The 26720-nt window shown below is 54.4% G+C and overlaps 8 protein-coding genes across 8 annotated transcripts; 3 read left to right on the top strand and 5 right to left on the bottom strand.

The window, feature by feature from the left end:
• Positions 1-1162: 1162 nt before the first annotated feature.
• Positions 1163-7005, bottom strand: BDW47DRAFT_131644 (aminophospholipid-translocating P4-type ATPase DNF3). The gene has a single exon (XM_024817362.1). It carries the CDS (start codon positions 6504-6506, stop codon positions 1443-1445), a length of 5064 nt encoding a protein of 1687 aa, XP_024672219.1. The 5' UTR covers positions 6507-7005; the 3' UTR covers positions 1163-1442.
• A 1005-nt stretch (positions 7006-8010) lies between these two features.
• On the bottom strand, positions 8011-11263 carry rfeF (putative transcription factor RfeF). Its single transcript, XM_024812584.1, has 6 exons — positions 11133-11263; positions 10843-10983; positions 10653-10700; positions 9016-9880; positions 8862-8929; positions 8011-8790 (listed from the first exon to the last, which is right to left on the bottom strand). Exons 1-6 carry the CDS (start codon positions 11136-11138, stop codon positions 8389-8391), a joined length of 1530 nt encoding a protein of 509 aa, XP_024672218.1. The 5' UTR covers positions 11139-11263; the 3' UTR covers positions 8011-8388.
• Positions 11264-12193: 930 nt separating this feature from the next.
• Positions 12194-13900, top strand: BDW47DRAFT_29587 (NAD(P)-binding protein). Its single transcript, XM_024818683.1, has 2 exons — positions 12194-12605; positions 12662-13900. The coding sequence occupies exons 1-2, from the start codon at positions 12577-12579 to the stop codon at positions 13848-13850; spliced, it is 1218 nt and encodes a 405-aa protein (XP_024672217.1). The 5' UTR covers positions 12194-12576; the 3' UTR covers positions 13851-13900.
• Positions 13901-14091: 191 nt separating this feature from the next.
• Positions 14092-16668, bottom strand: BDW47DRAFT_105479 (signal recognition particle subunit SRP72). Its single transcript, XM_024812583.1, has 4 exons — positions 16279-16668; positions 15925-16189; positions 15728-15872; positions 14092-15681 (listed from the first exon to the last, which is right to left on the bottom strand). Exons 1-4 carry the CDS (start codon positions 16603-16605, stop codon positions 14466-14468), a joined length of 1953 nt encoding a protein of 650 aa, XP_024672216.1. The 5' UTR covers positions 16606-16668; the 3' UTR covers positions 14092-14465.
• A 2367-nt stretch (positions 16669-19035) lies between these two features.
• On the top strand, positions 19036-19766 carry BDW47DRAFT_105478 (uncharacterized protein). The gene is made up of 2 exons (XM_024812582.1): positions 19036-19654; positions 19712-19766. The coding sequence occupies exon 1, from the start codon at positions 19040-19042 to the stop codon at positions 19550-19552; it is 513 nt and encodes a 170-aa protein (XP_024672215.1). The 5' UTR covers positions 19036-19039; the 3' UTR covers positions 19553-19654; positions 19712-19766.
• A 351-nt stretch (positions 19767-20117) lies between these two features.
• On the bottom strand, positions 20118-20581 carry BDW47DRAFT_105477 (uncharacterized protein). The gene has a single exon (XM_024812581.1). The coding sequence runs from the start codon at positions 20575-20577 to the stop codon at positions 20341-20343; it is 237 nt and encodes a 78-aa protein (XP_024672214.1). The 5' UTR covers positions 20578-20581; the 3' UTR covers positions 20118-20340.
• Positions 20582-21328: 747 nt separating this feature from the next.
• Positions 21329-22469, bottom strand: BDW47DRAFT_105474 (uncharacterized protein). Its single transcript, XM_024812580.1, has 2 exons — positions 21520-22469; positions 21329-21440 (listed from the first exon to the last, which is right to left on the bottom strand). Exon 1 carries the CDS (start codon positions 22164-22166, stop codon positions 21903-21905), a length of 264 nt encoding a protein of 87 aa, XP_024672213.1. The 5' UTR covers positions 22167-22469; the 3' UTR covers positions 21329-21440; positions 21520-21902.
• A 234-nt stretch (positions 22470-22703) lies between these two features.
• BDW47DRAFT_105471 (glycosyltransferase family 31 protein) lies at positions 22704-25235 on the top strand. Its single transcript, XM_024812579.1, has one exon. It carries the CDS (start codon positions 23154-23156, stop codon positions 24615-24617), a length of 1464 nt encoding a protein of 487 aa, XP_024672212.1. The 5' UTR covers positions 22704-23153; the 3' UTR covers positions 24618-25235.
• Positions 25236-26720: the final 1485 nt, after the last annotated feature.

Raw genomic sequence — 26720 nt, 5'->3', positions numbered from 1 at the left:
CCGACTGGAAGTCCGGTCGTGCCCTGATTTCTCACCGAAAGACAAACCCTCTGATTGGAGGGTGAGATTCAGGTACCCGCCCCTCTTTTCAGGGCCGGTCGGGCGTTGATAGGCCGGGCTGGCCATGACAGCGTGTGGGGATCGGCACCGGAACCGGCCCTGCGCTCAACTCGTGTTGCTGGTCCTGGACTGGACTCTGGGATATGTCGCCACTGTGTGTCCGTGCTTGATTCTCCTTGCTCGGAACGAGCTATACGGATGTATATGTATGCACGGATCTGTAGATATATAGATAGATATGTAGATAGATAAAAAAAAAAATAAAAAAAAAAAACATGATACAAGATCCAGTTCAGTCCCAGGGTACTCCGTAATAATAACGTGCATGCATCCTCCTTAGTATAGAGTGAGGATGCGATGAGGAAATGAGATATGTAGTATGTACGGAGGAAAAGATAGTTTGGTAGATCGCCATATTGATCCCCGAATTGGCTCAGCTGTGCGGATAGGTAGATGGGGGTGGAATGCGTTGGAATCGATGACTTGAGAGTAATGGAGAGAGAGAGAGAGAGAGAGAGAGAGAGAGAGAGAGAGAGAGAGAGGGTGCAGTTCTCACCTAGGTACCTAGTATTCCTAGCTATTCATGAAACAATCCATAACAGATAGATATATATTCATCATCAACATGGTATCATCGACTATAACTACAGCTATGCTGTCAATAATAACCGAGATCAATTAATCTAATCCAATATAGTACCCGTAGAACTAGTCTAGTATGGAAAGTATCGAGCCCTACCGAGATTAACAACACTATCCCACTCCAGATACGGAGACTAGTATGATATCAGATAGATTAACTCTACCTACCTACGGATACGGGCCTGGTGCATCCTTCTACTGTATATCTGTCTGCTTCGTTGATCATTGCGCTAGGTGGCTATCTATGTACTATATAACTGTGTAGATACAATCTAATTGTTGATTTTCTCTTTCTATGGGTATTGGGTTTACCTGGTAGATATGTGAATATCTCTATCGCTAGATGGGGTGGTAGAAATAGTAGTAAAGCCATGGAACCACATACAATGATCAAGATGAACAAGACGACTGAGAACGAGGTAGTTACGCTAGATCGGATGAACGAATCAGGTATACTAGATGAGATGAAAAAAATAGATAACGATAAGTATACGTACAAGTATATATACACACAAGGAATGACTCCCCAACCCAGGGGTATAATAACCATGACACTCAAAAATGAAAATAAAAATGCACAAGAATGCACAAGAAAGAAAAAAACAAAGAAAGAAAGCAAACGCCATCTCGCTACACACATGCAATCAATCCCCCCCATATACACACGGGACAGAAAGAAAGTACAAAGAAGGGAATGAATGATATTAAAAGAAAGGAATGCCAATAGAAAGAGGAGGGTATCACTTTCGAATCGCCCCATACCCCTTACTAAACAACTCGTGAACATCCACCGACCGGCGTCTCATGCTCGCCCTGTCGACAGACATCCTGCCCGCGCCCCCCTGGGCATCTGGCCCGACAGCAGTGGCAGTGGCAGTGGCCGTAGTGGTGCCGTCCGCCTTCTCCATGACGCGCGGGCGCGCCAATAGCTCCTGAACCTGCTTCTCGCGCGCGATCATCTCTTCCTCCCGGTCGAGTTCGAAGCTCGCCTTTTTAGAGCCGTGGTCCCAGCCCTGCTGGAGTTCCAGGGCAGCGGCTTCCTCGAAGCGGCGGCGGATGGCCAGGTCCTGCTCGTACTCCTGGAAGACGTCGACGTCGGTGGGGAAGAGATTAGCGCGGATGGCGCTGACGGTAATCTCGAAGAGGAGGACGGCTGTTACTGCTAGTAGAAGCACCGTCCAAAAGGCGAGGTCGAGGCCGACGATGAAGAGGAAGTGGCCTGGGACGCGGTAGATGCCGTCGCCGGTCTTGATGTCGTATTGGCGGGCGAGGATCATGTCCCAGACGAACCAGCCGCCGACGGAGATGATGAAGACCGCGACAGAGAGCCAGGTCTTGTTGTGCACTTCGAGGACTTGGAGCTTCGTGTTGATGACGATCACGCATGCGGTGTAGGTTAGGAGGCCGGCGGCGAAGATGTCGCTGCCTGTGTAGGTTGCGAGCACGTTTTCGAAGAGCCCGAACATGGTGAAGAAGATGATCATTGCTTCGCAGGTTGCCATGAATGTCCAGCCGAGGTACAGCCGGATGTTGAACCCGCCGTGCTGCTGGCCCTTGGTGTACAGCTCTGGCACCGCGAGGAGCGTAGACGCCGCCAAATCCTTGGTGAAGATACCCAGAAAAATGACCGCCAGCGACGTGAAGAGCGTGTTGAACATGCTCAGACTCCAGTTCTCGTACAGACTCGTCCCCGTGTACCCATTCCAGCGCTGGTACAGCGCCTGCGTCAGGTAGAACAGCATCTCCTTCCAAAACGTGCCCAGCGTGTACTTGCATGCGCGCATGTAGTTCCACCGACCGTGCACTAGCAGCAGCTTGAGCAGGAACCGGAACTGCCCGATCGAGTAGTCTGAGATCCGGGAGGCTTGCAAGCCCTCCTTGCCCGCGATGCCGATGCCCACGTGCGCTTCCTGGATCATGGCGATGTCGTTAGCGCCGTCGCCGATCGCCAGCGTGATCGAGTCCTTGACTTGCAGCCGGATCGACTGCACGAGCGACGCCTTCTGCTTGGGGCTGGCACGGCAGCAGATGACCGAGTCGACCAGGATGGCCAGCTGGAAGAACTGCTCCCGCAGCGTCTCGTCCGCGTCGATGGTCGACAGCGTCTGCCCGTCAACCACCACCACCGAGTGCGCCACGCCACCGCGCCGGATCTCGGCCGTCAGCCGCATGATCGACGCCTCGACCTCGCCCGCCAGCTCATCAAGCACAACCAGCGTCGAGTACTCCTTGACCAGGCGGCACGAGTGGCCCACGTTGATGGCCGTCTCGCGCTTGTCGCCCGTCAGCATCCACAGCTTGATGTTGGCGCGCCGCAGCTTGTCGATCGCCTCGGGTACGCCCTTCTGCAGCTTGTCCTCGATCGCCGTCGCGCCGGTCAGCTCGAGCTGCTGCTCCAGCTCGTCGCCGACCTGCTCGATCTTGTCCTGGCGGTCGACCAGGCTGGTGCAGGCTTCCCGGTAGGCGGCCTTCCAGCTGCTGTAGGTAGTCTCATCCAGGAACCGGTGGCCGTACAGGAGCGTGCGGAGGCCCTCGGTGGCAAAGTCGTTGAGATGCTGGAAGCACCGCTCGAAGACGGCCGACTCGTCGACGACCAGCGCCTCCTCCACCAGCTCCTCGTCTTCCTCCTCGACCACGCAGCTGCCCGCGTCGGACAGCGCCGTCGACTGCCGGCCCAGCTGGGCCGACGGCCGCGGACTGTAGTAGGCGGGGTCCCGCCCCTTCGTCGTGAGGCCGCCCTCGGTTTCCCGGTCCCGCAGCCAGACGTCGATGCTGTCCCGGAGGGCCGACACGCGCTGGCCCGAGACGCTCGATCGGCGCTGCGTCATGCTTGGCCGGCTGTAGCTGTTCCGCACGCCGCTCTGGCGCTGGCTCTGATACTCGCTGTTGCGTCGCATGACGTGGTTGGCTTCGACCGCTTTGCGCTTGCTCGCGCGCCGCTCGATCTCGGTCGCCTTCTCCTGCGCCAGGGCCGCGCGCTTGAGACGCTGCATCAGCAGACTGTCGGCGCCCTTGCAGAACAGGCAGATGCGCTGGTCCGGCATGCGCACCACCACAGACATGCGCTTCCGGGCGCTGGAGAACTCGATCACGTCCAGGATCTCGTACACCTCCTCGCGGGCTGGGGCCGACCCCGCTGCGCCGTCGGGGTACGTCCGCAGGGTGACGGTGTTGGCCTGCCGATCGCAGACCAAGTACCCGAGCTCCTGCGCGGCCAGGACCAGCGCCAGCTCGTCGGGCGATGCCGCCTGGAAGTTGATGGCGCCGGACTCGTCCGCCTCGGGGATGCACGTGTGGCACAGGGCGACGGCGAGCAGAAACATGCGGGCCTTGCGGGCGAAGACGGTGTAGGGCTTGCGCTGAATGTAGGCGAGCATGTCGGCGGTGCGGTTCGTCGCGCCCGGATCGGGGCGCGGTCCAGCGGTGATGGCGGCAGCCGCCGCGGAGGGCCGCGACACAGAGCCGGCACGGGCGAAGCTCGGCCGCATGGCCTCGGACACGTTGGACTGGCGGGCCATGGACTGACGGACCTTGGCGCCGCGTTTCTTGTGGACCAGCCGCTCGCGGTCGTCGGACCGGGCAGCCTCCTCTTGGAGGTCGGCGTCGTGGAGCCAGGCGGTGCCGGCGACGCTCATCTTGCGGAAGCGCATGGAGTTGTTGGTCAGGGTGCCGGTCTTGTCGGAGAAGATGTAGCTGACCTGGCCGAGCTCCTCGTTGATGGTCGAGGTGCGGGCCTCGATGGGGGTGTCGGTCTCGGGGTCGTACATATCGATGTCGGCGTTCAGCATGAGCATCTGGGCCACCTTGACGATTTCCATGCTCACGTAGAGGGAGATGGGGATCATCGTGTTGAACATGATGAGGAAGGAGGTGAAGATGGGGCCGTACGACACGGTCGAGTCGGCCAGATACCACGCCCGCGACTCGACGTCGTGCGACCAGTAGCGGTAGGCGATGGTGCAGGCGGCGGCCAGCGCCAGCACCATAAAGACAATCAGCACGACGACGCGATTGACCTGGGCCTGGAGCGCAGGGGACTTGATGCGCGGGTTCTTGTTGGCGTTCATGCGGATCTTGCACTCCTCGCCGGTGTAGATGACCATGCCGGTGGCCTCGACGGTATTGCGCAGGATACTGCCGCGGTAGAGGATCTCGTTGTTGGTCAGCGGCGCCTTCTCCCCGGCGGCGACGACGGCGTTGCCGTCGAACTTGTAGAGGTCGAGGTTGGGGTCCTCGACGGCGAAGTGGACGGCGTTACCGCAGATGCCCTCGACCGAGTCGCAGGCCTTGGCGACCACCTGGCACGGCTGCTTGTTCTTGAGGTTGGTCTCGCCATCTAGGGCCATGGTCTCGATGAAGGCGATGCCGTTGGCCTCCTCGGCGTGGAGCAGGACCAGATCGGCGGGCACCGGCTGGTCCCGCATGAGCTTGACGACGTCGCCGACCTTGATGTCCTTCCACTTGACGGGCGTCCAGTCCTGGGCATCGCTGGCGACGGAGACGCTGTCGCGGGCCGACGCCGTCGCCGATTGCGGTGGCACTGTCGACCCGGCGCCCGGCCGCAGGACCCAGGCGATCCGGTTGTTCTCCTCACGGTCGAGGCGGTACCGGCGCCAGTCATCGAACCCTTCCTTCCCCATGGAAATGCCGACGAAGATCAGCAACGGGACGAGGGTGGTGAAGGTGCCCGTGGTACTCAGGCCCGGGATCATCTGCAGGATGGCGACGACGAGGAAGTAGAAGTTGGCCAGCTTGGTAAACTGGGCGAACAGCTGGCGGGGGAAGAAGCTCCACAAGCTGTAGCGGCTGGAGCGGATGGCGTTCCCGATGTAGGGCTTCCCGGTGCGCTCGTCCAATCGGTCTTCGGAGCGCATGGGCTCGAGGTCGATGTGGCGGCCGTCGACGCTCGGGGGGATCTCCTGGATGCGGAGGATGGTCTTGCGCGCGGTCTCCAGCATCTCGTGGACCCGGAGCTTGAACGTCTCGATCGCGGCCGTGCGCTTCCGCAACCGGTCATACGAGAAGGTCATGGAGAGGTGGCGGCCCTCCTTGGGCTCGGAGTAGCAGGTGGTCGAGCCATCGTCCTTGGGGGTCGAGTCGGAGATCGATGACCGCTGGGCCACGACGACCTCGGACTTCTCCTGAGGGGCCGACGACGGGGCGAGGAGCGGGGGCTGGACCGCGATGTCCGGCGGTGACAGCGGGCTGGCCGGCGGGGGTGGGGACGGTGGTTCCTCTGCCTCGGCGACGTCGGCGGACGGGGTGGTCGTGTCAGGCTGCTGTTCGATGTTCTTGGCAAAGATGGTACGCCGCAGGGAGTAGCCACGGTTGCGCGACCGCGAGCGGCCGCTGGCGTCGGGACTCTGGCTCTGGGGCGAGGGGGGCTCCCCAAGGTGGGTGGGGGAGAGGGGGGAAGTGGCTCGCTCGGGGGACCTGCCCGGCGAGTGGGCGCGGCTCACGGAGAGGTGGGTATCAACGGTGAGGCCCCTGGAGCCGGGGCGTCGGAGACCGACGGAGGATCGGCGCGAGTCGTCCGCGACGGGGCGTTCAAGGTCGGTGGAAAAGCGCACATGTTGTTGGGAGGCGCGGCGGCCCGAATCGGAGAGAGTTCGCGACGGGGAGAGCGACGGACGGGCCTGAGACAGACTGCTGCGCGGGGGCACACCTTGTAGGGAGTGACTCCGGGGCAATGAGGCGGGGCGAGAGTCGATGGAGGCGTCCTCGCTGGGACGGGGGGAATCATCCCCTGCCGGTGTGGCTACCGGATAGTCGTCATTGTCGGTGGTCTCATCATTTCTGGACATGGCGAGACGGGGAAGCCTGAGGGTGGACTCTCTCCTCTGCGCTCCTCCTCTGGTATGTTGTCCCTATTCCAATCGTCCTTCCTCCAAAAAAATAAACGGTGCCTCGGTACAAAGGTATCACGGGGCCAGACGCATCCTTCCGCGTCTATCGGCGACGGCTAATCGGGCGGGAGGTAGACGATTCACAGGGATGTCGACATAGACAGGCGGGGCGCGGGACGTTCAAAGCCTCGGCGGGGTGTCGCACAGAGATGCAGCCTCGAGGTCAGAAGGGAAGCGACAGAATTGGCGAGGCTAGGTGAAACGACCGTGGGGGGGAGAGGGAAAGGGGAAGGATCGTCCAGGGATGTATTATTGGGGGGAGGGGGAGGGATATGAGGGGGGATGGGATTAACGATAGACAGGATATAACCCCAGGTAGAGAGGTGAGGAGGGAGGAGGGAAGAGAGGAAGAGGAGAAGAGGAGAGTAAGAGAGAGAGAGAGAGAGACAGAAGTAAGAGTGTGAAACAGAGATAATATGTGAAAAGAGACGAAAACTGGTCATTTTTGCCTGATTTCGCACTATTTCCGCAGGCGGCCATACCCCGCCAATCACGGGGCTGGCTGTGGGCCGCTTCCGGGACGTTATTGCCTGAGGACCTCAGGCAGCTCTACTTCGACACATTAGTATGGAGGATAGTCGACTGGATGTATATTACATTATCTTCTAGACTGATGGTCAATATTCGTCTAACTATATAGATGTATGTATAACAGTATATACGTCTAAGAAGACCTATCTAGACAAGGCGTGAGAAGTAGAACTGACAGATATAAACCCCACATACTCGCCCCTGGATCCAATGGGTCGGTCGCCATGTGGACTTCCACTCCTAGACCCATACCTGAGGCAGCAGCAACAGCAGCATAACAGCATATCGATAAAATGCTTCGATAATAAACTTTGGAGTAGAATTCCAAGCAACCCAACAATGAAACAATTACCAAGTCTACCCCCTCGTAAGTACCAAGTAAGTAAGCACCAAGTACCAAGTAATCAGGCCGACCGCGCAAAACAAGGTAATTAACCTGGCCAAGTCCCCATTTTTCCCACCAGACCCACCTCGTTTCCTTTTTGTTGGTCGTTCCCCTGTCGGTTCCACTCGCTGCCATGTCGAGACCGAGGGAGGGTTGTCTGGAACGGTTCGCAAATAAGATAAAATAAGGTACACAAAATAAGGTAAAAAATAAAAAAGTAAAAAAATAAAAAATAAAAATAAAATAAATCAAATTATAATTTCGCCTCCACTTCATGTCTACCTACCCTCCACGCCTACCAGATCATACTTCTTCCTCTATACTCATTCTTATACTCAATCAACGCATATACCCCATATTATACACCACAGCATATACATTTCGTATCATATACTCATGCTGTATTCTCTATACATACTACGCTATTAACAGTATCATGTCCAATTAATCCCGTGTATCACCCAAGACAAACCGTGGACTCGCCTAGGAACGTGGCGCACCGGATGGCTGGGTCCAGGTGACGACCTGTTCACGTACCTGTCCCCCGCGGTACGTCAGATCGCGTGCCATGGTTCGGGAGAAATGGATATACTAGAATAGCCATCATACTAATAATCATTAACAATATTCATTTTCTATGGGTACACGCCCATCTCATCGGCCAGGACTGCGCCCGGAATTAGGAACAAGAATCAAACGACCGTCAACGCGTAGAGGAAAAGATATGTGAAGGAAAGGAAAAAGATGAGAGAGACAGAAAAGGAAAAGAATAATAAGACTAAAAATAAAAATCATAATGGGTACAGTCCGATATCATTCTTCTTCACCGCACCTGATCCCCTCCCATTTCATCCGGCAGACCCTCTAGTACCGCGGGGGCGGCGGGGGTGCCTGTCCATACGCTCCCGGCGGCGGGTAACCGCGGGGGGCCCCCGCCGGCGGTCCGTATCCCGACGGGCTGGGCTGCGGCGGGGGTGCCCCGTAGCCGCCGTAGGACTGACCGTACTGGGCAGGGGGCTGGCCATAGCCGGGCCCGGGGCTGTAGGGACCGGGGGCGCCGTAGCTCGGGTTGGGGGACGGGCTAGGATATCCCGGTTGGCTGTAGGCAGGGGCGGCAGGAGGCGCTTGGCTGTAGCCGCCATACTGGCCGGGAGGAGGGCCAGGCGGGGCACCCACTGCACCCCCGGCACCCCCGGCACGACCGCTCGCCTTTTCGTCCTTTGTGTCATATGAGGTGTCGATGGCCCCAAGCATCAATTTAGCACACTGCAACGGTTAGTCACGGATTCTCAGACTACCGTCCACGGTGGGGAAGGGGAATTCAAAAGGAGACGCACCCATAGCTCACGGGTCAGATACACTGGGGGGTTGGCGCGCGACATTTCATCCTGCTCCACCTCAAAGTCTGCAACTGTTAGCCTCGGCCTTCCAAGGGACCTGCGGGGAGGAGAGGAAGACGAAGAAAGAAGAGGAGGGGGAGGGGGTGATTACTTGAAGTGCAGTCGATCAGTCCGCCAATCTTCGGGTCTTCGTCCAGGCTTCCCAGGAAGTCACGGGCCTTGGCATCGTTGCCGACCTGGGAGAACTGGAAGGCGACCGTGCCGCGTCCCAGGGGCGTGCGGGCCACCTCGTCTGTTGCGGAGCGGATGGAATTGGCCACCGAGTCGAGGGGCTCACCCGCTGGCTGACCGTCGGTGATGGTGATGACCAGGACGGGTTTCTGCAGACGACCCGCGCGCGCCGGCCCCACGACCATCGGGTCGAGGACCTTCTGCTTCAGGCCGGTGCCCAAGGGCGTCAAGCCGGAGAAGCGAACGCGGCCAACCAGACGGTGGACGTCGTCGACGTTGCGGATGCCATCCCCGAGCTCCATGGAGTTCATGAACCGCACGGAGATGCCGTCGTCGTCGAACGTGGCGGCCGCCGTGGCGATGATGCCGATGATCTGCTTCAGCTGCTCCTTCCGCACGCCATTCTCTTCGAACTCGATGGATCCACTGTCATCCACGTACAGGATGACGTCGTAGAGGGAGAGCTTGATAATATCAGTGGCCACCTCGGTGGGCACACGCCACTCGTGCACCAGACGGCTGATCTTGGCGGGGGCCTCGGTGGCCAACCCCTGGACGAGTTGATCTAGACGGGCCGGGGGGTAGAAGGGTTGCAGGTTGTTCTCCTGGATTGTTGCCAGCAAGAGCTGTCGGTAGGCGCCGAGTTGCTGCTCTGTCGCGCGCGGTGCCGGGGGCATCCCGCCGGGAGGTCCATAGGGCGCTCCCTGCGGTCCCGGGGTTCCCGGCTGCGGAGGACGAACGGCACCACTGGGATACGGGGAGTTCTGCGGGGGGTAAGAAGGTGCCTGAGGGAGATGATTTTTGTCAGTTGCTTGCCCCTTCAAATGCGTGCCAAGGGAGAGAACGATGGGCAATAAGGCGTAGAAAAGAAGTGAAGAAGAAATCAAAGACAAGATCGAGGAACATGAGGGAAGCCTTGTACATGTGACGACTGGGGTGGATATTGCGGTCCTGGCCCTCCGTAGGGGGAGTGAGGGGAAGGCGGGGGAGGTGGGCGCCCGTAGCCCTGCGGGGCTTGACCGTACGGCGTTGCGCCGTACGGAGCGGGAGGTCCAGCCGGGAGAGTTGCCGGTCCATAGGGTGATGGAGGGTATGGGCTGGTGGACGGCGGCGGAGGCTGGGGCGTGCCTCCATACGGCGAAGGATAGGGCGACGCGGAGGTGGGCTTATTAGGAGGCACAGAGGGAGGGGGATAGGCCTGGTACTGCTGCGGGGTCGGGGAGGAGGGATAGGGCGATTGTGCCGATCCCGGGCGCCCCGGCTGCAACGGTGACGGATATTCCGGTCGGGTATAATAAGGCCTCGACATGGCGGGATGGATGATGGATAGGGTCGAGTTGTCCAAAGCCGTGCTCGGTGGGAGAGTTTGTTGGGTCTCGGGCGGCAAGAGGGGCAGGTCCCAGGGTCGCGGGGGGCCTTGGGTCTTTCCACGGAGGGTGATGGACCAAGAGGAAATTCCAAGGGGAAGAACAACCACAAAATGACCGGGCGGAAGAGTGATGAAGAAACAACAAAGAGGGATGAAAAAAGGAAACCCAAAAGAGATGGTCAGCTTACCGAGCCAGGAGGAGCGGGGGAACCTGGATAAGCCTGATACTGCGGTTGCTTTTGCCAGACGGCGTGAGTCAAAATCCGGAAAGAGAAAAGGCCAAGAAGAAAGAAAAAGAAAGGAACGGAAGATGGAAAAAGGAAAACAAGAAAGGAAAAAAAAAACGAGAGACGATGATTCGGGGATCCCGACACTTACAGGGCTGTTGTATCCACCGGAGCCACCAGGCTGCAATGATGCTGGAGGTCCGCCCGTGTATCCGGTTGGAGGAGCTCCGCTGTAACCGGATGGATTGGCACTCATTGTGGGAGGTTGACTACTGGCGATCTTGGAGGCAAACTGTAGACCAGGAATGATGATGAGTATGCAGGTTGCAGGTTGCAGATAGTATGCAGGCCGGGATGATGATGATGACGATGATGCCACATTCAGCTTGGGAGGAGGGGCAAGCGCGGGGCAATAAAAGGAGGGAAAAGAACAAGACTTACTCCCATGGTTGGCAGGTGGGTTGAGTGGAACGAGGTTGCCTAAAGTAACTTGAGCGGAGGAACGTAAGGGAGATGGAGGAAAGAGAAAGATGAGATGCTGATCAGAAGGAAGAGAGGAAGAGGAAGAGGCGACCGATCTGATGACTGCCTGAGGTACTTATCATCGTCAACAAACATCCAGCCTTGGGAAGCCTCGGGCTCGATAGGCCTCATGCGTCATCGGGTTGACTCTGGTGGATCAGCAGTTGGATATGGGCCAACGAATGGTCCTGCTGTTTATAAATAACCATGCTTCTCCACTTCTTGACCAGTACCTGTCTTTCTACAACTTCTTATTTACTTTTTAGGAAATAATACGTACAGATACTTACGAGGGACTCCGTCAGTGAGTGGCGCAGTTCCGCCTGATCCACCAGGCACCAACCAGGATATCACACAGAGTATGAATGTGCAAGGCTGGACGTGTCCTTGTTGATCCGTGGTTCTAGTGGGAATATTTTAATAGACTTACCGGGTCATTCTGATGAACTATACCAGCGTACTCAATGAACTCGGATTCGGCTTCCAATATCAGATCCAGAGATGGCTTCCTCAGGCATCAGAGATCCGATGAGCAGCTGAGTCATCCTCCCCACCTGATCCGCCATTACCCGATTGGGCTAAGCCGATCGGCCTGATCGATCGATCTTTCTCTCTACTCCGGATGCTTCGATATCTCTCTCCTTCCTTCCTGGCTAACCGCCCATCTGTCGGATCCTTCTAACGCGTACTTTGGCTCCTCTGGGTTGAACAGCCACTGGTTGGAATGGGCCTGCTGCTCTCGCCTCGTGGAACGGAATTACCGTTTTTGGTGTGACGACAGACGTCTCATGGAGGGCGACGATCCCAACGTCATGATAGAGACCACGTATGACATAGAAAACTCGGAAGCCAAATGACTATGATCCTGAGGGTCAGAAAGAATTTACACGGTTATTGTTAAGCTCTTGATGGTGGAAATCAGTCATCAGGGCTTCAGTTCCGCCATGTCGGGCATTCCATCCCACCCACAAGACCGGATCGCCGGTGGCCACTGACATCACGCCCCTACCTAAACAGACATCATCATGCCAATATGGGCACCACGGCTTCGGAGCCTAAAACTCTTCGTCTGGGTGGGCAGGAACATGGCCAACTCTACCCCTTCCCGTTCAGTCACTCCTTCCCCACCCGATCAGCCTTGCTCCACGGTGTTCCAAAAGGCGCCTGTGGATTCTAGCACTCGGATTCCCCTTTCATATTGGCCCGAACCTCTCATTAGTTTGATCCCTTGCGCCTTCCAACCACACTTACCCCTTGGTTGAGAGGGACTCGGCCTCCTTGACGTTCTTCCCGTCCATTGATTGTCGAAGCGACTCTCTCCATCCCACGGTACGGGCTTAACAAACCGTACAATAGCAGATCCATGTCCGAACACGATCAACACGATCAACAGTGAGTCCCGAGCTGATCTACCCCAGACATACGGGCCCTATAGTAACGGCAGGAAGAGGAAAAATGACCCAGAAGATCCTCCGTGTCGGTATCCTCACCGCGGGCCCTGGAGCCCAAGTAATCCAGACAATCTACCTCCCCGTATTGCGCGACCTGAAGAACTCCTTCCAGGCCACTGTGATCTACTCTGACCCCCCCGCACCGCCTAAGAACGGCACGTCCAACGGCCATGATGAGACCCTGCGGATCGCCCGGACGCCCGACGAAGTCGTCCGGTCCAGCGACGTCGACCTAGTCTTCAACTTCATGCCTACCGAGTTCCACGAGTTCTACACTGTGGCCGCCCTGGCGGCGGGAAAGCATGTCATGCTGGAAGCTCCGATCAGCCTGGGCCTCATGAGCGCGAAACGCATCATTCTCGCCGAGCGGCAGGCGCCCAACGGCGCCAAGGTCTTTGTCGCCTCGGTGCGTCGCTACGCGCCGTGCGTCGACGTCTTCCGTCAGGAAGTCGCCAGCATAGACCGCATCTACTATGCGCGCTGCCGCAACATCGCCGGTCCGCACGCAGCGCACAGCGTCACCGCTCCACAGGAGCAGTGGCCGACGATCATCCCCACGCGGCCCTCGCTACCGGTCACGGGAGCAGACCGCGAGCAACCCCAGGGCCAGCAGCTCCTCAACAACCTGTTGCAGGAGACCTTCGCGGGGCAGGACCTCAGCCCGGCACGCATCTCCCTCTGCCAGTTCCTCGCGTCCCTCGGCTGCTACGATCTGGGCCTCATGCGTGACGCGCTGGGCTACCCCGACGCGGTCTCCAGCATCTCCGTCAACGCGCCCTTCTACTCCGCCGTCTTCCACTACGGCGACGACACCCTCGACGCCCACCCCTACACCCTCCTGTACGAGACCGGCACGGACTCCGTCCCGCGCCGCGACGCGCACCTCGCCGTCTACGGCCGCTCCAAGACCGTCACCATCCACTACGACCTGCCCTACGTGCCGGGCCAGCCCGTCCGCGTCGTTGTCGAAACGGCCGACGCCCAGGGCACCCTCCACACCCAGGAGACTGTCTCCCGCTGGGAAGACGCCTACCGAGCCGAGCTGGAGGCCCTGCACGCCTACCTCGTCGCCGGCACCAAGCCACGCACCACCACGGCCGACGCCATCCAGGACCTGAGACTGTTCCAAACCATCTTCGACCAGTACGATCGACAGTGTGGTACGGTGCGAACTCCGCTGGGCTAATCCCTCTCTCTTCTTTTTTCTTTCTTTTCTTCTTTCTTTTCTTCTTTCTTTTCTTCTTTCTTTTCTTCTTTCGTTTCTTTCCCCACTTAATCCTTTGTTTTTATCTACTTGCATATTTGGCACGCACAACTGGGCTAGATTGGACGCCTTTTTTATCCAGTAATCGTTTATGATTGTTATGTAGCGCAGCTATCAAAATTGTGTCTTTTCCAATTCAAAATCTTCGTACTCATCGAGTAAATGAAGCAATCATAACAATTTCCATTGGTGTGCGCTTCAAGTCTGATGCGTGCATGAAGTATACGTAGATGGTTTTCTAAAGGGTGCACGCTGGATGGCATGCACCCGTATATCTATACCCATACAGTCCCCCACCAACAACAACCACTATGAAGCAAAATAAATAATACCCAACCAAAACCCTACTAATGAAGTGAACAAAAAAGAGAAAATAAAACATTCGTCCAACGAATCATCTAAATTATATAGACAGATAAAGTAAAAAAAAATGGCCATATCGATATATAAATAACTGGATAAAGCGATAGATAGATAGATCAATAGATGAATAATCTAGGAACATCAAACCCATCTATCAATCAATCAATCGACCCATTACCGCTTCCCCTTCTTCCCACCCTTCTTCTTCGAGCCGCCCCCACTGGGGGCATTGACGACACCACCGCCACTGTTAGAAGCAGCAGGCTTATCATCCGAGACGACGCCGCCCTGAGTGCGTTCCGCAGCGCGCTGCTTGCCCTTGCGGCCCTTGGGACGATACGAGGACCTCTCGCGCAGGGGCAGCCAGCGTTCGGGGTCAGCGGTCTTGGCCGGGTCGTAGTCCTTGGGGAGGCGGTCCTTGCGCACGCGCTTCGGAGCGGACGCTGCTGCTGATGCCTGGCGCTTGCGGGCGCCGGCGAGGGCTGCGGCTGCGGCGGCGGAGGCGGATGCTGGGGGCGCGATGCCGGCTGATTCGAGGGTGGCGAGGTCGACGTCTGCGATGAGGGTGGACACTTCTGGGAGGGAGTCGACCTTGGCGGTGGGGACCTGGGTGTAGTCTAGGGGGGCTTGCGCGGCGATGAATCCTGCTAGGGCGGCGGGGTCGTGCGGGTTTTGCTGGTGCAGGGTTTGGAAGATGTCGCGGGCGGTGGTGAGGTCTGTGGAGTCTGTGGAGTGGAGGAGGGAGGTGGCTGCGGCGCGGAGGAGGGAGGTGGGGGGAGCCTGGTTGTTGGAGGGGGTGGAGCGCCAGTAGGTTGCGGCTTTGGCGAGCTCGGCGCGGATTTGCGTCTTGCGGCCTTCGAGCTTGTACAGGGAGACGAGGATGCCGAGGAGGCCGGGGTTGAAGCGGACGGACTTGTCGTCTGCGGCTTCGAGATGCTGGAGGGTGCGCTCGAGCGTGGTGATGGCTGAGGTGGTGTTGCCGGCGCGGACGAAGAGCTGCACGGCTGTCAGGGCCAGACCCAGGTCCTTGGGGCGGTTGTCCAGCGCGGGGAGAATCGCTTTGAGGGCTTTGGGGCTGGGCTCGCCGCGGGCGTGGGCGGCTGCGTTGTAGACCGAGAGCAGGTTGGTGCGCGCGTCGGCGGACGGCCACGGGGCCTGCGACAGGGCCTTGGCCGTAGAGCGGATGATGCCGTCGTATTTCTGGACGAGAAGGTCGGCGGCGTGGGCGTTCTCTGTCGAGATGGTATCTTGGAAGGAGAAGAGACGGTCGTTTTCGGGGGCCTCGGGGGCGGCATCAAGGCCTTTGTAGAGGAGGAAGGGGTTGGCAGCGGAATCGCGCACGAGGGTGACGTTTGTCTGGGCGATTTTCTTTGTTGACAGTTCCGAAATGCTACTGAATTAGTACGGGTCAGTGGAGAGAGAAGGGGATTACCCACCTATCAACGGAGATCTCTTCCAGGATAGCCTCTGCCTCCTGCGACTTGCCCTGCTGAATGAGAACATACAGCTGCTGCACAGCGATGGGGAGCAACTCGGCGGCCCGATCCTCAGGCGTCAAGTCCTCGGACGTACGACAGAGTTCTACAAACGTTAGCTCAGCTAGCCCGCAGGGTTAACATGATAGAAAACCAACCCTTGGCGCGCTTCAGCAACACCTCTGCCTGTCCAAATTCTCCCCTTGCGATCCCTAAACAAGCCGCATTGTACACAGTCTCGAACGCCTCGAGATCATCCCGCGTCGGCCGGCTGTGCCGCACCTGGCTAGCCCACCCCTGCCACTGCAGCTGCGCATCAGCAGCCCACGAATTGATCCTCAAATCGCTGGCTTCGAGGGATGCGTCATTGGCCAGGCTCTCATATAGCTCGGCCGTGCGGCGGAAGTTTTCAGCCCGGTAAGTCTATCAGCTATGATTAGCATACGTCTCTCGAAGCGGTGTCACGCAAATAGAAAAGGATGTCAAGTGAATAAATGAGGTGAGAAACATACAGCCTGAGCCTCCAAGTGCTGTGCCCCTCTGTGCCCACTACCGCTCAGCTGCGCAACGACCTCGGTGGCCTCCTCCAGCTTCCCGCATTTGTAAAGAGCATATGCGTACTCGAGCGCCGCGCGCTTTTTCAACGCATCGCCCGCTTCTTCAAACACACGCAGACAGTCATCGTAGCGATCGAGTTTGAGGAGGGCGACCGCCTTGACGTGGGTTGCGCGGAGGTCGGATTTGGATTTGGAGAGGGCGGCGTTGGCGGACTGGAGGGCTTCGTCGTGGTCGTCGATAGAAGATTGTTGGAGGAGAGCGGGAAGGGATTGACTGGTCATTATGGATGAGGGATGTGCCGGGGCACGATATGGATTTAGGAGGTTATGGTTGCTGCATGTAATTGAGGTGAGGTAAAGCGATCTTTGGTTGATGCGGAGAGGACTTGCTGTGTGGCCGGATGGCTATGGTGGCCTGAGGTATCTATATTAGTCATGAATGACTAACACCAGCCCTAGATGGCTTGGTCTGGTAACTATATCAACAGCTCGATCGACGGAATACTTGAGATAAAGCTGTGTGCATACGCCTTAACTTTGTACATCAATTAAATGGAGAGTTTTTAGTTGATGACCCATAGCTAGACGGAAACATTGGTTAATTATCTCAATAATTCAGAATCTAGCCGTCGATTGGCTAACAAGAATCCAAAAGGATATAATCATAGTATCATCACTGTTTAATTTGACCAGAATGGAATTTGGCAAGGTTAGAGTACTGATCTTGCCGATTGGTTTGTTATTCCAGTATTCTAGCCCGGTCAACCATTTACTGGCCTCAGGTTAAGTCATGTACACCTATGATCAGTTTCAGAGCCACCAATGCCTTGCTTAGTATGCCTCTGGGTATCAGGGAGAACCAAACTCTGAGTGTTTCAATTTACTCAAGCTCACCAAGATTACTTAAACTCCAACAGGCACGAGCCAGAGCGGGTGTGTCTGAGTTGCCGAATCACTCGGTTACGTCTGCAGCTACATCATCTTGTGCACTACATATGCCGAGGAAGAGTCTGTCCTGATAGACTTGAATCTGAATTTGTTCGACTAGAGCTGAATCCTGGCCTTTTCTTTTGTTCCACTTTTCAATTAGTTCAGTAGTATGAGTACAGGATCTTGATTTGGAAAACAATATCAGAGTATAAGTCGGTTGATCAAAGAGCAATCACATTCATCTCTTTTTCAGGATATATATAATGGACTATCAAAAACATGCAAGTAACCGCAAACATGTTTACTAACCTTGCCATAAAAATACGACCTCTTTATTCTTGCTAAGTGCTCAATTGGAATAGACCCATGAGAAAATCATTTTTGCAACTCTAACTGCTGAGCGTGTCATCAGCACTCCAACACTTCAAGAAAGAGATAGAACACACTATCAAGGGTTCAAGGATGTCGGGACACCGAGTTAATGTAGCACACATTGGTGGTATGAGCTAGCCACCAAATAAGAGCCCAGTAATATCTATACACGATGTTAGCAAGCTGTTATTTGTAGATAATACAGTCACTGTCACTCTACTGACATCTGTCACTATACTTCTAATTCATTATTCACTCAATCTCTCTCTCGCTTACCTCATTACCATGGAGTACCAGAGCATGAGCCAATGCTAAGAAAGCTGGGGTATAGCTCAAGCAATCCATGCTCTCTGTTCGCCGTCCTGCCTACCCCACACACCACAGTGCTTACACAGTGAGAAGTAGAATAATCCACTCAGCCTCTAGCATAGCACACTCGAAGCATTTGCTCCCGGCTGTAATAGTTTGTCAAACAACTATATTTCAACTAATCAAGAAAGAATCATCACTCGGGTACAAGAATAGCATGACACTTTTGGCTGTTGCAAGTAACCTGATGTTTATAAGTAGCTCGATGCTCAGTGCAATATGTTACTTCTTCACCCCATCGGGCAAGGGTATTCCACCCCTGCATACGAAGAAGCGGGTCAGAAGGATGAAAGGATGGGGGCGGTAATTATCAAACAAAGCAGAGATTGACCGGCTAGTAGTAGCGTTCAGATTTGGACCCCATATCGAAGTTGCTATTTTAAACCCGTCCTTGGCAAGATCCTAGGTTGTAGGACCACAACTAACTTGCTACTTTCTATTCAGTGTAAGTTAGGTAGGTAAATAGGTAAGAAGCTAAGTGAATACTCTACAAATGAAGTCATGGTAACCAAAAGCCCCTCCCATTGAGCCATCGTATTGGACGCTACAGATCTCCGGCTGAACAATCATCCAGATATGCATAATCCTACTCTTGCAGTGGACTGGGGCAGTGCCTGTCTCTGCAATGAATAGGGATTCTATCTGCTGGGAAATAACCCTATAGGGTAAGCGCATGCAGGTGTATGCTCAACAGTCAAATTGTGGGATGAATACGAGCATCAGCATTCCTGGGGGGCCCTACACAGGGCAGTGTCAGCGGCACATAGTACCATATTGGGACTCTGTAGGGTATTATCTGTATGGGGATAGTGGCATGGAGGTCAAGGCCTAATTATAGGCGTGTTAAAGAGAATACCTTCAAAGATGAAAGAGGTAGATGGGAGTGAAGCAATTCAAGGGGTATAAATACTCAGTACTTCTCCCCGCCAGAATAACAGAGAAAAGCATCATCAATTCCAACTCCAAGCAGATCAAAGATCAATCAACTCCAAAGAGACCAACCCAGACCAGCCCGCCCAGACCAGTAAAAACAAATCTATTCAAAATGCTCCTCAAATCCCTTCTCACAACAATCACCCTCCTCGGCCTCACCACAGCCACCGCGATTCCCTCCATCAACAACGACAACGCAAACGACGAAAAAGACCTCTTCATCCGCGCCTCAAACGCAGACCTCACCACCCGCGCCGACGTTAAACCACCCCCCAACTCCGTCTGCGGCTACGAGGAGATCCCCGCAACCAACAAATGGGTCGTCTGGGCCCCCAAGGACTCCCTCGATCTCAACAAGCAATGCGGCAAAAAGTATCTGAAGAAGCTGCGCGGCCGCTGCGGCATCATCACGACGTGGAAGTGCAAGCACCTCGACAGCGACGGCAACCACGTCGACAGCCACGACGGGCATGACAATGTGTACGGGGCTCTGATGACATTTTACACGAGCGTGTTCTGCAACTCCGAGGATGTCATGGCTGCTATGGGCGCTGCGTCTGCCACTAATGACCGGCCTGATAAGTGTGTGGAGCCGCCGGTTTGGAGTCTTCCCCCTTATCATTGATTGGGGAGTTGGGGGAGCTGTTGTTTTGGGGGATAGCTGTTTCTCTACGATTGGGTCGGAGAGAGGAGGGACGGAGATACTGTCGGGATAGATATATCATCTCTGTGTGTAAAGTTGGATTTCTCGTTTCAATACTAGAACAAGTTGCTCGTTCCATACATGATATGGTAGTGTAGCTCAAGGTACAGTCGACATCAAGAACACTGCATCTTGCTGGGATCTCTAATGTCAAATAGAACCCGAGACTTGACCATAGCAAGCCAAGTTCAATGAATCCAACCTCGTAGAGTAGGTAGGATAGGTAGCACAGTAAAGAATACAATATAAAGAAGACTGTAATCACCTACTAAATGCTCCTCATGCCCTATCACGAAACCCACCGTAGTCGGCATAAGCCATTCAACCGCCAACCGTTCCCACCAAACTTGCCAGACCTGAAGTCAAACCATTTCACACACGGTAACACCACATAAGGAAACCAAGACTATGAATGACCTCCATCGTGGGACCGCCGTATGTAATGCTGGTGAGACGGTCTGCGTTGGCGAAAACACCCAATAACCTAATTGCGGCAATCCGTCCCGCCCACCTTCCAGTATCACACGTATCTATCTACCCATCTATACCCAAGACACAAATATGGGCGGTAGGGAATGAATGGCGGGGGACTCAATCCCGACATGCATGTCTCACTCAATGACGCAGGTGATTTTGAATCGATGGTACCACGTGACCACACGGCTGCCCTGCCGTGTTACCGCAGGCTAATCTAGCATGGATACTGTTCATCACGAGTCTGGTGACGTCTGTCGCACGTACCTGTGGGCCTGGGGTGGTGTCAATGAGGACAGGTCGAAGGGAGCGCGTGCGTGGTGCGGGGTTTGGATGGCGTGGTTGGGGGAGGTGGTTGGTAGGTGGGTATGGGTATGCTTTGATGGCGCTGGGCGTGGCGGCTCGGGCGCCTGCGTAATCTTACGGGCTGTATTAGGGGGCGGGGATTCTGAAAATTCACAGAAGCTAAACATGAGATCTCTATCTCGTCAGAATAGAAAGATGTTGTTTTGTTTAGAGTGGAAGGGGGAATGTTGACTTTGTTGTGCATGTATGTTACGTGTGAAGAGGGGTGGGCTAGAAATAGTGGGAGATATCTGACTCGGTATCCGGACACGAACAAGGCACAGCTCATCTTACCCAATAGTGGGTTGTCTTTGCGACTCTAGTTCTCAGGTCATAGTCAGTGACGCTGACAGTCCAGGGGGACCCAGAGTCTGAGCCTCGAAATGCCCTGCCCTACAAGTGGGGCTAACTACATGTGTCTGTCCGATGTAGTATGTACGATGTAGGTGGCCCCAGAGAGAGGAGCTGCGTTGCAACTGTCACCCCACCGGTGCCGGCAAAAGCCACAGGTCAAAACACATGATCCACTTATGTACTCTGTACTCCGTGCTGTGCCGTGGACAGCGAGATATCCTGGACTTCAGCAGGGAAAGCAAACCAAGCGGGACGGACGGCTGCGAGAGAACCGATTTCGCAATCAGGGCGGGCTTGGCGCGCGGTCTGACAGTTTTAGCCCTGGTTTGTCTCGGTCGGAGTTTGGGTTAATGAAGCTGACTCCGGGCTAAGGGGAAGGGGGTGTCGCGTGAGGTGAGATAATGCATCTGGCTGGTTTTTTCATAGTATTATACAGAGATTTGACCAGTTCATCATAAGTATCATCAGAATACCTTTCCAACAAAGATACAATCAACTGGATAATCTGCAAGAAAGAGGAAGAGAGAGGAAGAGAGAGAGAGTATTACATCAGCCAGGGCGGATGACATAAGCTCGGGCCGTGCGGTCCAAGACGGGCACACGGTGACAAGTGACGAGGGTTGGAATGGAATGGATCCTATAATTAATTAATCCTCCTTATCAACCAGATAATTTTAGCAAATTTCATGCCATGTACGAAATGAGAGGCGTCAAACCATCACGCCTTATTAATTTATCCGCCACTTCGGCCTTCCAGAGCCACCACACCCGACTCTCTTCTGTTCCGCTGGCGAGTCCGGGATAGATGGGAGATGATTTCACGACTCAATGTAACCATTCCCATCCACCACTGGGTGAGGCCTGAAGACTGCCGACGACTCCATCCTGACGAGTAGACTTCTCGATTTCTCAACTTTTGGACCTTTTTTGGACTCTGGGAACTTACCCGACTCGGGACTGGACAGTGCCAGGTCAAACCTGCGGCCGTCGTCATCATCCCCCCGTGTCGCCCCCGCTCACTGGCGATCGGCGCCAGGGCATACCATATCCGCGCGTCATGGTGCGGCTTGGCGGGGACCCTTCAGCAAGTCAGAGGTCCCTATTCCCGTTGGCTGGATTTGTTTCCTGGATGTCTCGAGCAACTGGCAATTGAGGGTTGACGGTCAACGCCGTCCTGATTCCCGACCGGGGCCCCAGTGACACTGGAATTGCTGCAGATGATCATCGCGTTCCATCCTCCCAAAATCATCAAAAAGTAAAAATCAGGAATGGCCACCACGGTGGCATATGTTGAGGAAAAACTCCTATTTGGCAGACGACCCACTCGAGAGGCCGATCTGCAGCCCCTGGATCGAGGTCTCATTGGTTAAAGTGGACATTGGATCTCCAATGGTAGCCGCCCCAAAGAGGACTTTACCGTGGGTTGAGCCGTCTGAGACTGAAAAATTGATGGAAATTTTTGGGTTCCCAAAAGAAGGTTGCCGGAAGTCTGATTAGAATTCGAGCATGGTCGGGTGGTGGCTTCAAACTCTGTAGGTTATCTGGTTGATGAAGTTGACAGATTCTGGCAATTCCCTCTCGAGTACGAAGTAGTAGGTGTAGTAAGTAAGAAGTACCTGAGTATATATGGTCTGTAATCATACCGAGTGTTTACCGGTAATAAAACAAAGCAAATAATCAGATGGAGTGGTCTGGCTTGACCCCTGCAATCTACTCGTTTGTTATCGCTCTATCTGATTGGATAGCTGCCGCGGTGGCCACACCCGGTACCAAACCGTACGAAATAATACGGGTCAGAGTACCTCATCCATACTGGGACCAACTACGGCTAACCTTGTCTCCTCCGGGACTCCTTCCTCCTGATCCTGATTTCTCTCTCTCTTACTCTTACTCTTACTCTGTTCTTTTCCCTCTCCCTCTTTCTTCCTCTTATCTCGATCGATTCTTAATTGATCTTCCTTCCTCCTCTTCTCTTCTCTTTTTTTTTTTTTTTGAGTTTGGATTTTGATTTTTAATTTGTGGGAGTTTGGTTTTCCTTCCTGACATCCTTTATCCTTCATATCCTCATCCATCTCTTTCCCTCTCCCCTCTATTATCTTGTTTCTCTTTCTTCTCCCTTGTCTTTGCTTTTATACCGGGTATCGTTTTCGCGGGTCTTACCTTTCTTATTCCCTTACGCCGTCCGCCACCTCGACTCTTCCTGTGCCTGGATAGTCGACATGCTTATGCTCCCTTAGTACGACATACGACTTCCAGGCTCAGTATCGTTATCTATCGCGATCGATTCAAAAGCGCTCCCCTCCCCCTCGCTCCCCACCGCCTCCCTCCTCCTTTCTTCCTCCGCTGTTCGATGTGGTCCAAACGGGAACCAGTTGGGACTACAATGGGTCCCCCGATGGTCGCGCGGAAAAGGCTTTTACGCTTTCTGGTCGCTATCTGTCTGGTCAGCGCCTTCTCCTTCGTCCTTTGGCCGCATGTCGACCAACCTAGTGTCACGACGACGACGATTTCTGGCAACGTGACGGTCACGTCCGACGTCCAGTGTGATCCCGATACCGATGTCCTCAACCGCCTCAATATCCGCAAGCTGAGCCAGTACGTGCGCCGCGATGTGATCGCCGTGCCGTCCGCCGCCAATGATCCCTTGCCCATCAAGCACCTCCTCAACTACCCTCTGTTCGAACCCTCCTTGCCGTCGGTCGACGCCCAGGGCAACCCGCTGGAAGAACCCGCCCAGAAGGACTGTAAGATGGATAACCCCATCACCGTCCAGGTGCCCCGTCCGCCTCGCAACGTCGACGCATCTCACATCGACTTCGGTGTCGCCACCACCCTCTCACGTCTCAACGATTCCGTCGAGCAGTTTGCCCACTGGGCCGGTTACACCCGCACCCGCATCTTCGCCTTGATTGAACCCGACGACCGCGCCGCGGAGGTGCAGGCCAAGGCCGACCTCCTGGGTATCAACCTCTACATTACCGAGTCCGACGAGGAGTACCAGCGCCGCTATTTCTCGCTGGTCGCCCACCTGGCTCAGAATGTGCGGTCGCAGACCCGCTGGTCCTGCATCATCGATGACGATACCTTCTTCATGTCCATGTCCACCCTGGTCAAGTCCCTGTCCGAGTACGACGACACAAAGAATTACTACGTCGGCGGCTTGTCGGAGAGCATCCCGCAGATCGGCGTTTTCGGCCTGATGGGCTTTGGTGGCGCTGGTGTCTTCCTGTCCCGGCCCCTGCTCCTGGAGCTTAGCGATCCCGACGTCTTCGAGGCCTGCCAAAACATGGATTTCACGGGCGATCGACGCATCTCCATCTGTGTCTACCAGAACACCGAGACGCATTTGACCATCAACCACGGCCTGCACCAGCTCGACGTGACCGGCGACGTGTCCGGCTTCTTCGAGTCGGGTCGCCAGCCGCCGCTGTCGGTTCACCACTGGAAGTCGTGGTTCCACACCGACATGGGCAAGCTGAGCGTGGTGCGCGACATCTGCGGTGACTCCTGCCTGCTGCGCCAGTGGCAGTTCGAGGACGGCTGGATCCTGACCAACGGGTATTCGATCATCAAGTACAGCCTGCCCGTGGATCCGTTCGAGAAGACCATGGAATTGACCTGGGACGGCGAGAACGGCGCGGTGTACGAGTCGTACCTGCACGAGTTTGGCCCGATGCGTCCCAAGGACGAGCAGAAATACAGCTATCGCTTGGAAGATGCCGTCTTGGAGGGCAACCAGGTGCGCCAGTGGTACGTCCACCGCGACGAGGCCAACGGCGACCAGGTGTTCGAGTTGACCTGGCGTGCCGGGTAAACCCGCGGTCTCCGTTCCTCATGTTTTTTTTTTCTCTTCTCATTCTGGATATTTTTGATTTCCATGGGCCCACCATACGGCCCTTTATACATATCGAACTCCTGGCCGGCCGCATGCAACGACCCCCGACCCTTTCACCCGCCCGCCCTATACATACAACCCCTCTCCTTCCTCCACACGAACCCACATAGACCCGAAGGAATCCTCTCCCCCGCTCCCGCCCGGTCAGGATATAATTGAATTGTCATGGCGCATAGATGATCCGTTTTTTGGCTTGGATGATGTCACGGGTGCAATTAAAAATGCACATATTGTTTGAATCCGGGGCTTCCGCATTTTCCTTACTTCTCTCTGCATTTATTTTCTTTCTTCTTTCACTTTGAGGGGCGTCTCCTCCATGGACGAGGACTCCCCCGGCGATCGTGTGTACAGTACCGTACGTCGGAACGGTCGGATCGCACTTTTTTTTACCTTTTTCCTTTTGCCTTTCCGCGCCACCCTTCTTTTCTTGTCGTGGTGCGGAGAGTTCAACCCTTTATACATAGGTTACCGGTGTTCGTCCTCGTGTTGGGATTAATGTACAGATTGATTTTTCCATGTACTATCAATGTACTTGCGTTTTATATATTGAAAATATATTCAACCCATAGCTTCTTGAAGATCAAGTAGGTCGTAAAAAAACAAACATGCTTTTCTAGCTATGTACCCTAGGTAGCAAACTTCACCAATTGATTATGCATCTTCCAGCTCGTTCATACAGCATCAACAAGCCTCACCTAGAATTGACCCCCTAACGCCTTTCTAACTTATAAAAAATCACCATATTTAGAAACCTCCAGAAGGCGCCCACCGAAGATCTATTATTCGATATGACAGATCCTAAGCTGGAGGCTCCACCGGGGTATTATTGTTACCCTCGCGCTGGGTTCAGTGTTATATGTACAGAGGTGGAAAGCTTGGCCTGACCTGTAATGGGGCTTGGGCTGGCTTTGCATGTTTGGTATATATATAGATTGTTTCATCGGTAGTTATGTAGGGGTTATATTGATGTGTTTGGAATGAGTGTTTCAGCGAGGATATGGAGTATTGGACATGTTATATGTGAGGTGGATCATCTGATGTGGGTGATGGATAGTGGGTCGGTCTGGGGAGAAGCGATGTGTATTGTTTCTTTCATAACTTGTGCCTGAATTTTACTTGGATTGAGGAATGTGCAGTAGGAATAGGAATAATTTCTTCCTCTTCATAGTGATATTCCCTCATAATTATAGCTCATAGGTTATGTCTCAAATAATCTTGTTAATTAGACAAAAAACATTGTCGAATATTTCCAGGGAAAACGCCAGCCACGAACATAGTACTCCGTAGTTAGTCAGATTTGAGTGGATATAACGACCAGAAAGCATATTCAATATTCGACAGGGTAACATAGGATGATGAGTTCCAATGTTTAGCCTGGACTAATCCATCACCTTGATCTAGTTAGCGATATCTATAAATACACCGCGATAACGGCATAAAGAAAGAGGCTTCTAGAATTATCCAGGAATCGCCTGATGAATTAAAGTTTCTAAGTTCTTTGTTTCTTTGTTTCGTCCTGCCAGAACAGTCTAGCGCGGTGCTCCAAAACAAAACTACTGCTGTGATTCAACGTGCAGTCTTTTATGCTTAAACTTAGTTGCAAAAGTAGCACTGCATGAACGAGCTTAATTTGATGTGGTTTGGGGAAATTCAAAGTACAATATCTTGTATTCAGAACTCAGAAATAGAGAGCATCGTGGTCATGACTGACCTATGAGGATGATTTGCTAGAAGTACGGAGTAGTCGTTATAGCCTTCCATGGATATCACTGCTTTTTAATTTTATAGTCCCATATGATCTTGTAAGTACTCTAGATCCCACCCCTAAGCATAAGATGGAATATATAGTTTGATGGCTCAACTCACAGGCTCTAACATTAGACACATCTCTTAGAGCAGTGCATAGCTGGATCAATGTTTACTACAGACTCTCATTTGACCATATAATCCACTTATTCCCGGCTGAAAACATTGGTGACATCCGTAATCGTCCACGTAACGGTGCACATCCGTACTTGCTCG

The sequence above is a fragment of the Aspergillus candidus genome, assembly GCF_002847045.1.
Source record: "Aspergillus candidus strain CBS 102.13 unplaced genomic scaffold BDW47scaffold_21, whole genome shotgun sequence".
NCBI lineage: Eukaryota > Fungi > Ascomycota > Eurotiomycetes > Eurotiales > Aspergillaceae > Aspergillus > Aspergillus candidus.
The sequence above is the reverse complement of the archived record's forward strand: the minus strand, read 5'-3'. Positions and strand labels throughout refer to the sequence as shown.

Bases quoted from the DNA above. Each gene is read 5' to 3' on its own strand.
- BDW47DRAFT_105471 (XM_024812579.1), top strand. From the start codon at position 23,154: ATGTGGTCCAAACGGGAACCAGTTGGGACTACAATGGGTCCCCCGATG.
- rfeF (XM_024812584.1), bottom strand. The intron at 9,881-10,652 runs GTAAGCTGACCA...CATCTCCCTCAG, and splicing joins CCCCCGCTCCTCCTGGCTCG to GCACCTTCTTACCCCCCGCA. The intron at 8,791-8,861 runs GTGCGTCTCCTT...TAACCGTTGCAG, and splicing joins ATCTGACCCGTGAGCTATGG to TGTGCTAAATTGATGCTTGG.
- BDW47DRAFT_105474 (XM_024812580.1), bottom strand. From the start codon at position 22,166: ATGAGACCTCGATCCAGGGGCTGCAGATCGGCCTCTCGAGTGGGTCGT.
- BDW47DRAFT_131644 (XM_024817362.1), bottom strand. From the start codon at position 6,506: ATGTCCAGAAATGATGAGACCACCGACAATGACGACTATCCGGTAGCC.
- BDW47DRAFT_29587 (XM_024818683.1), top strand. From the start codon at position 12,577: ATGTCCGAACACGATCAACACGATCAACA. The intron at 12,606-12,661 runs GTGAGTCCCGAG...AACGGCAGGAAG, and splicing joins CACGATCAACACGATCAACA to AGGAAAAATGACCCAGAAGA.
- BDW47DRAFT_105477 (XM_024812581.1), bottom strand. From the start codon at position 20,577: ATGTTTAGCTTCTGTGAATTTTCAGAATCCCCGCCCCCTAATACAGCC.
- BDW47DRAFT_105478 (XM_024812582.1), top strand. From the start codon at position 19,040: ATGCTCCTCAAATCCCTTCTCACAACAATCACCCTCCTCGGCCTCACC.
- BDW47DRAFT_105479 (XM_024812583.1), bottom strand. From the start codon at position 16,605: ATGACCAGTCAATCCCTTCCCGCTCTCCTCCAACAATCTTCTATCGAC. The intron at 16,190-16,278 runs GTATGTTTCTCA...CATAGCTGATAG, and splicing joins AGCACTTGGAGGCTCAGGCT to ACTTACCGGGCTGAAAACTT. The intron at 15,682-15,727 runs GTGGGTAATCCC...CTAATTCAGTAG, and splicing joins GAAGAGATCTCCGTTGATAG to CATTTCGGAACTGTCAACAA.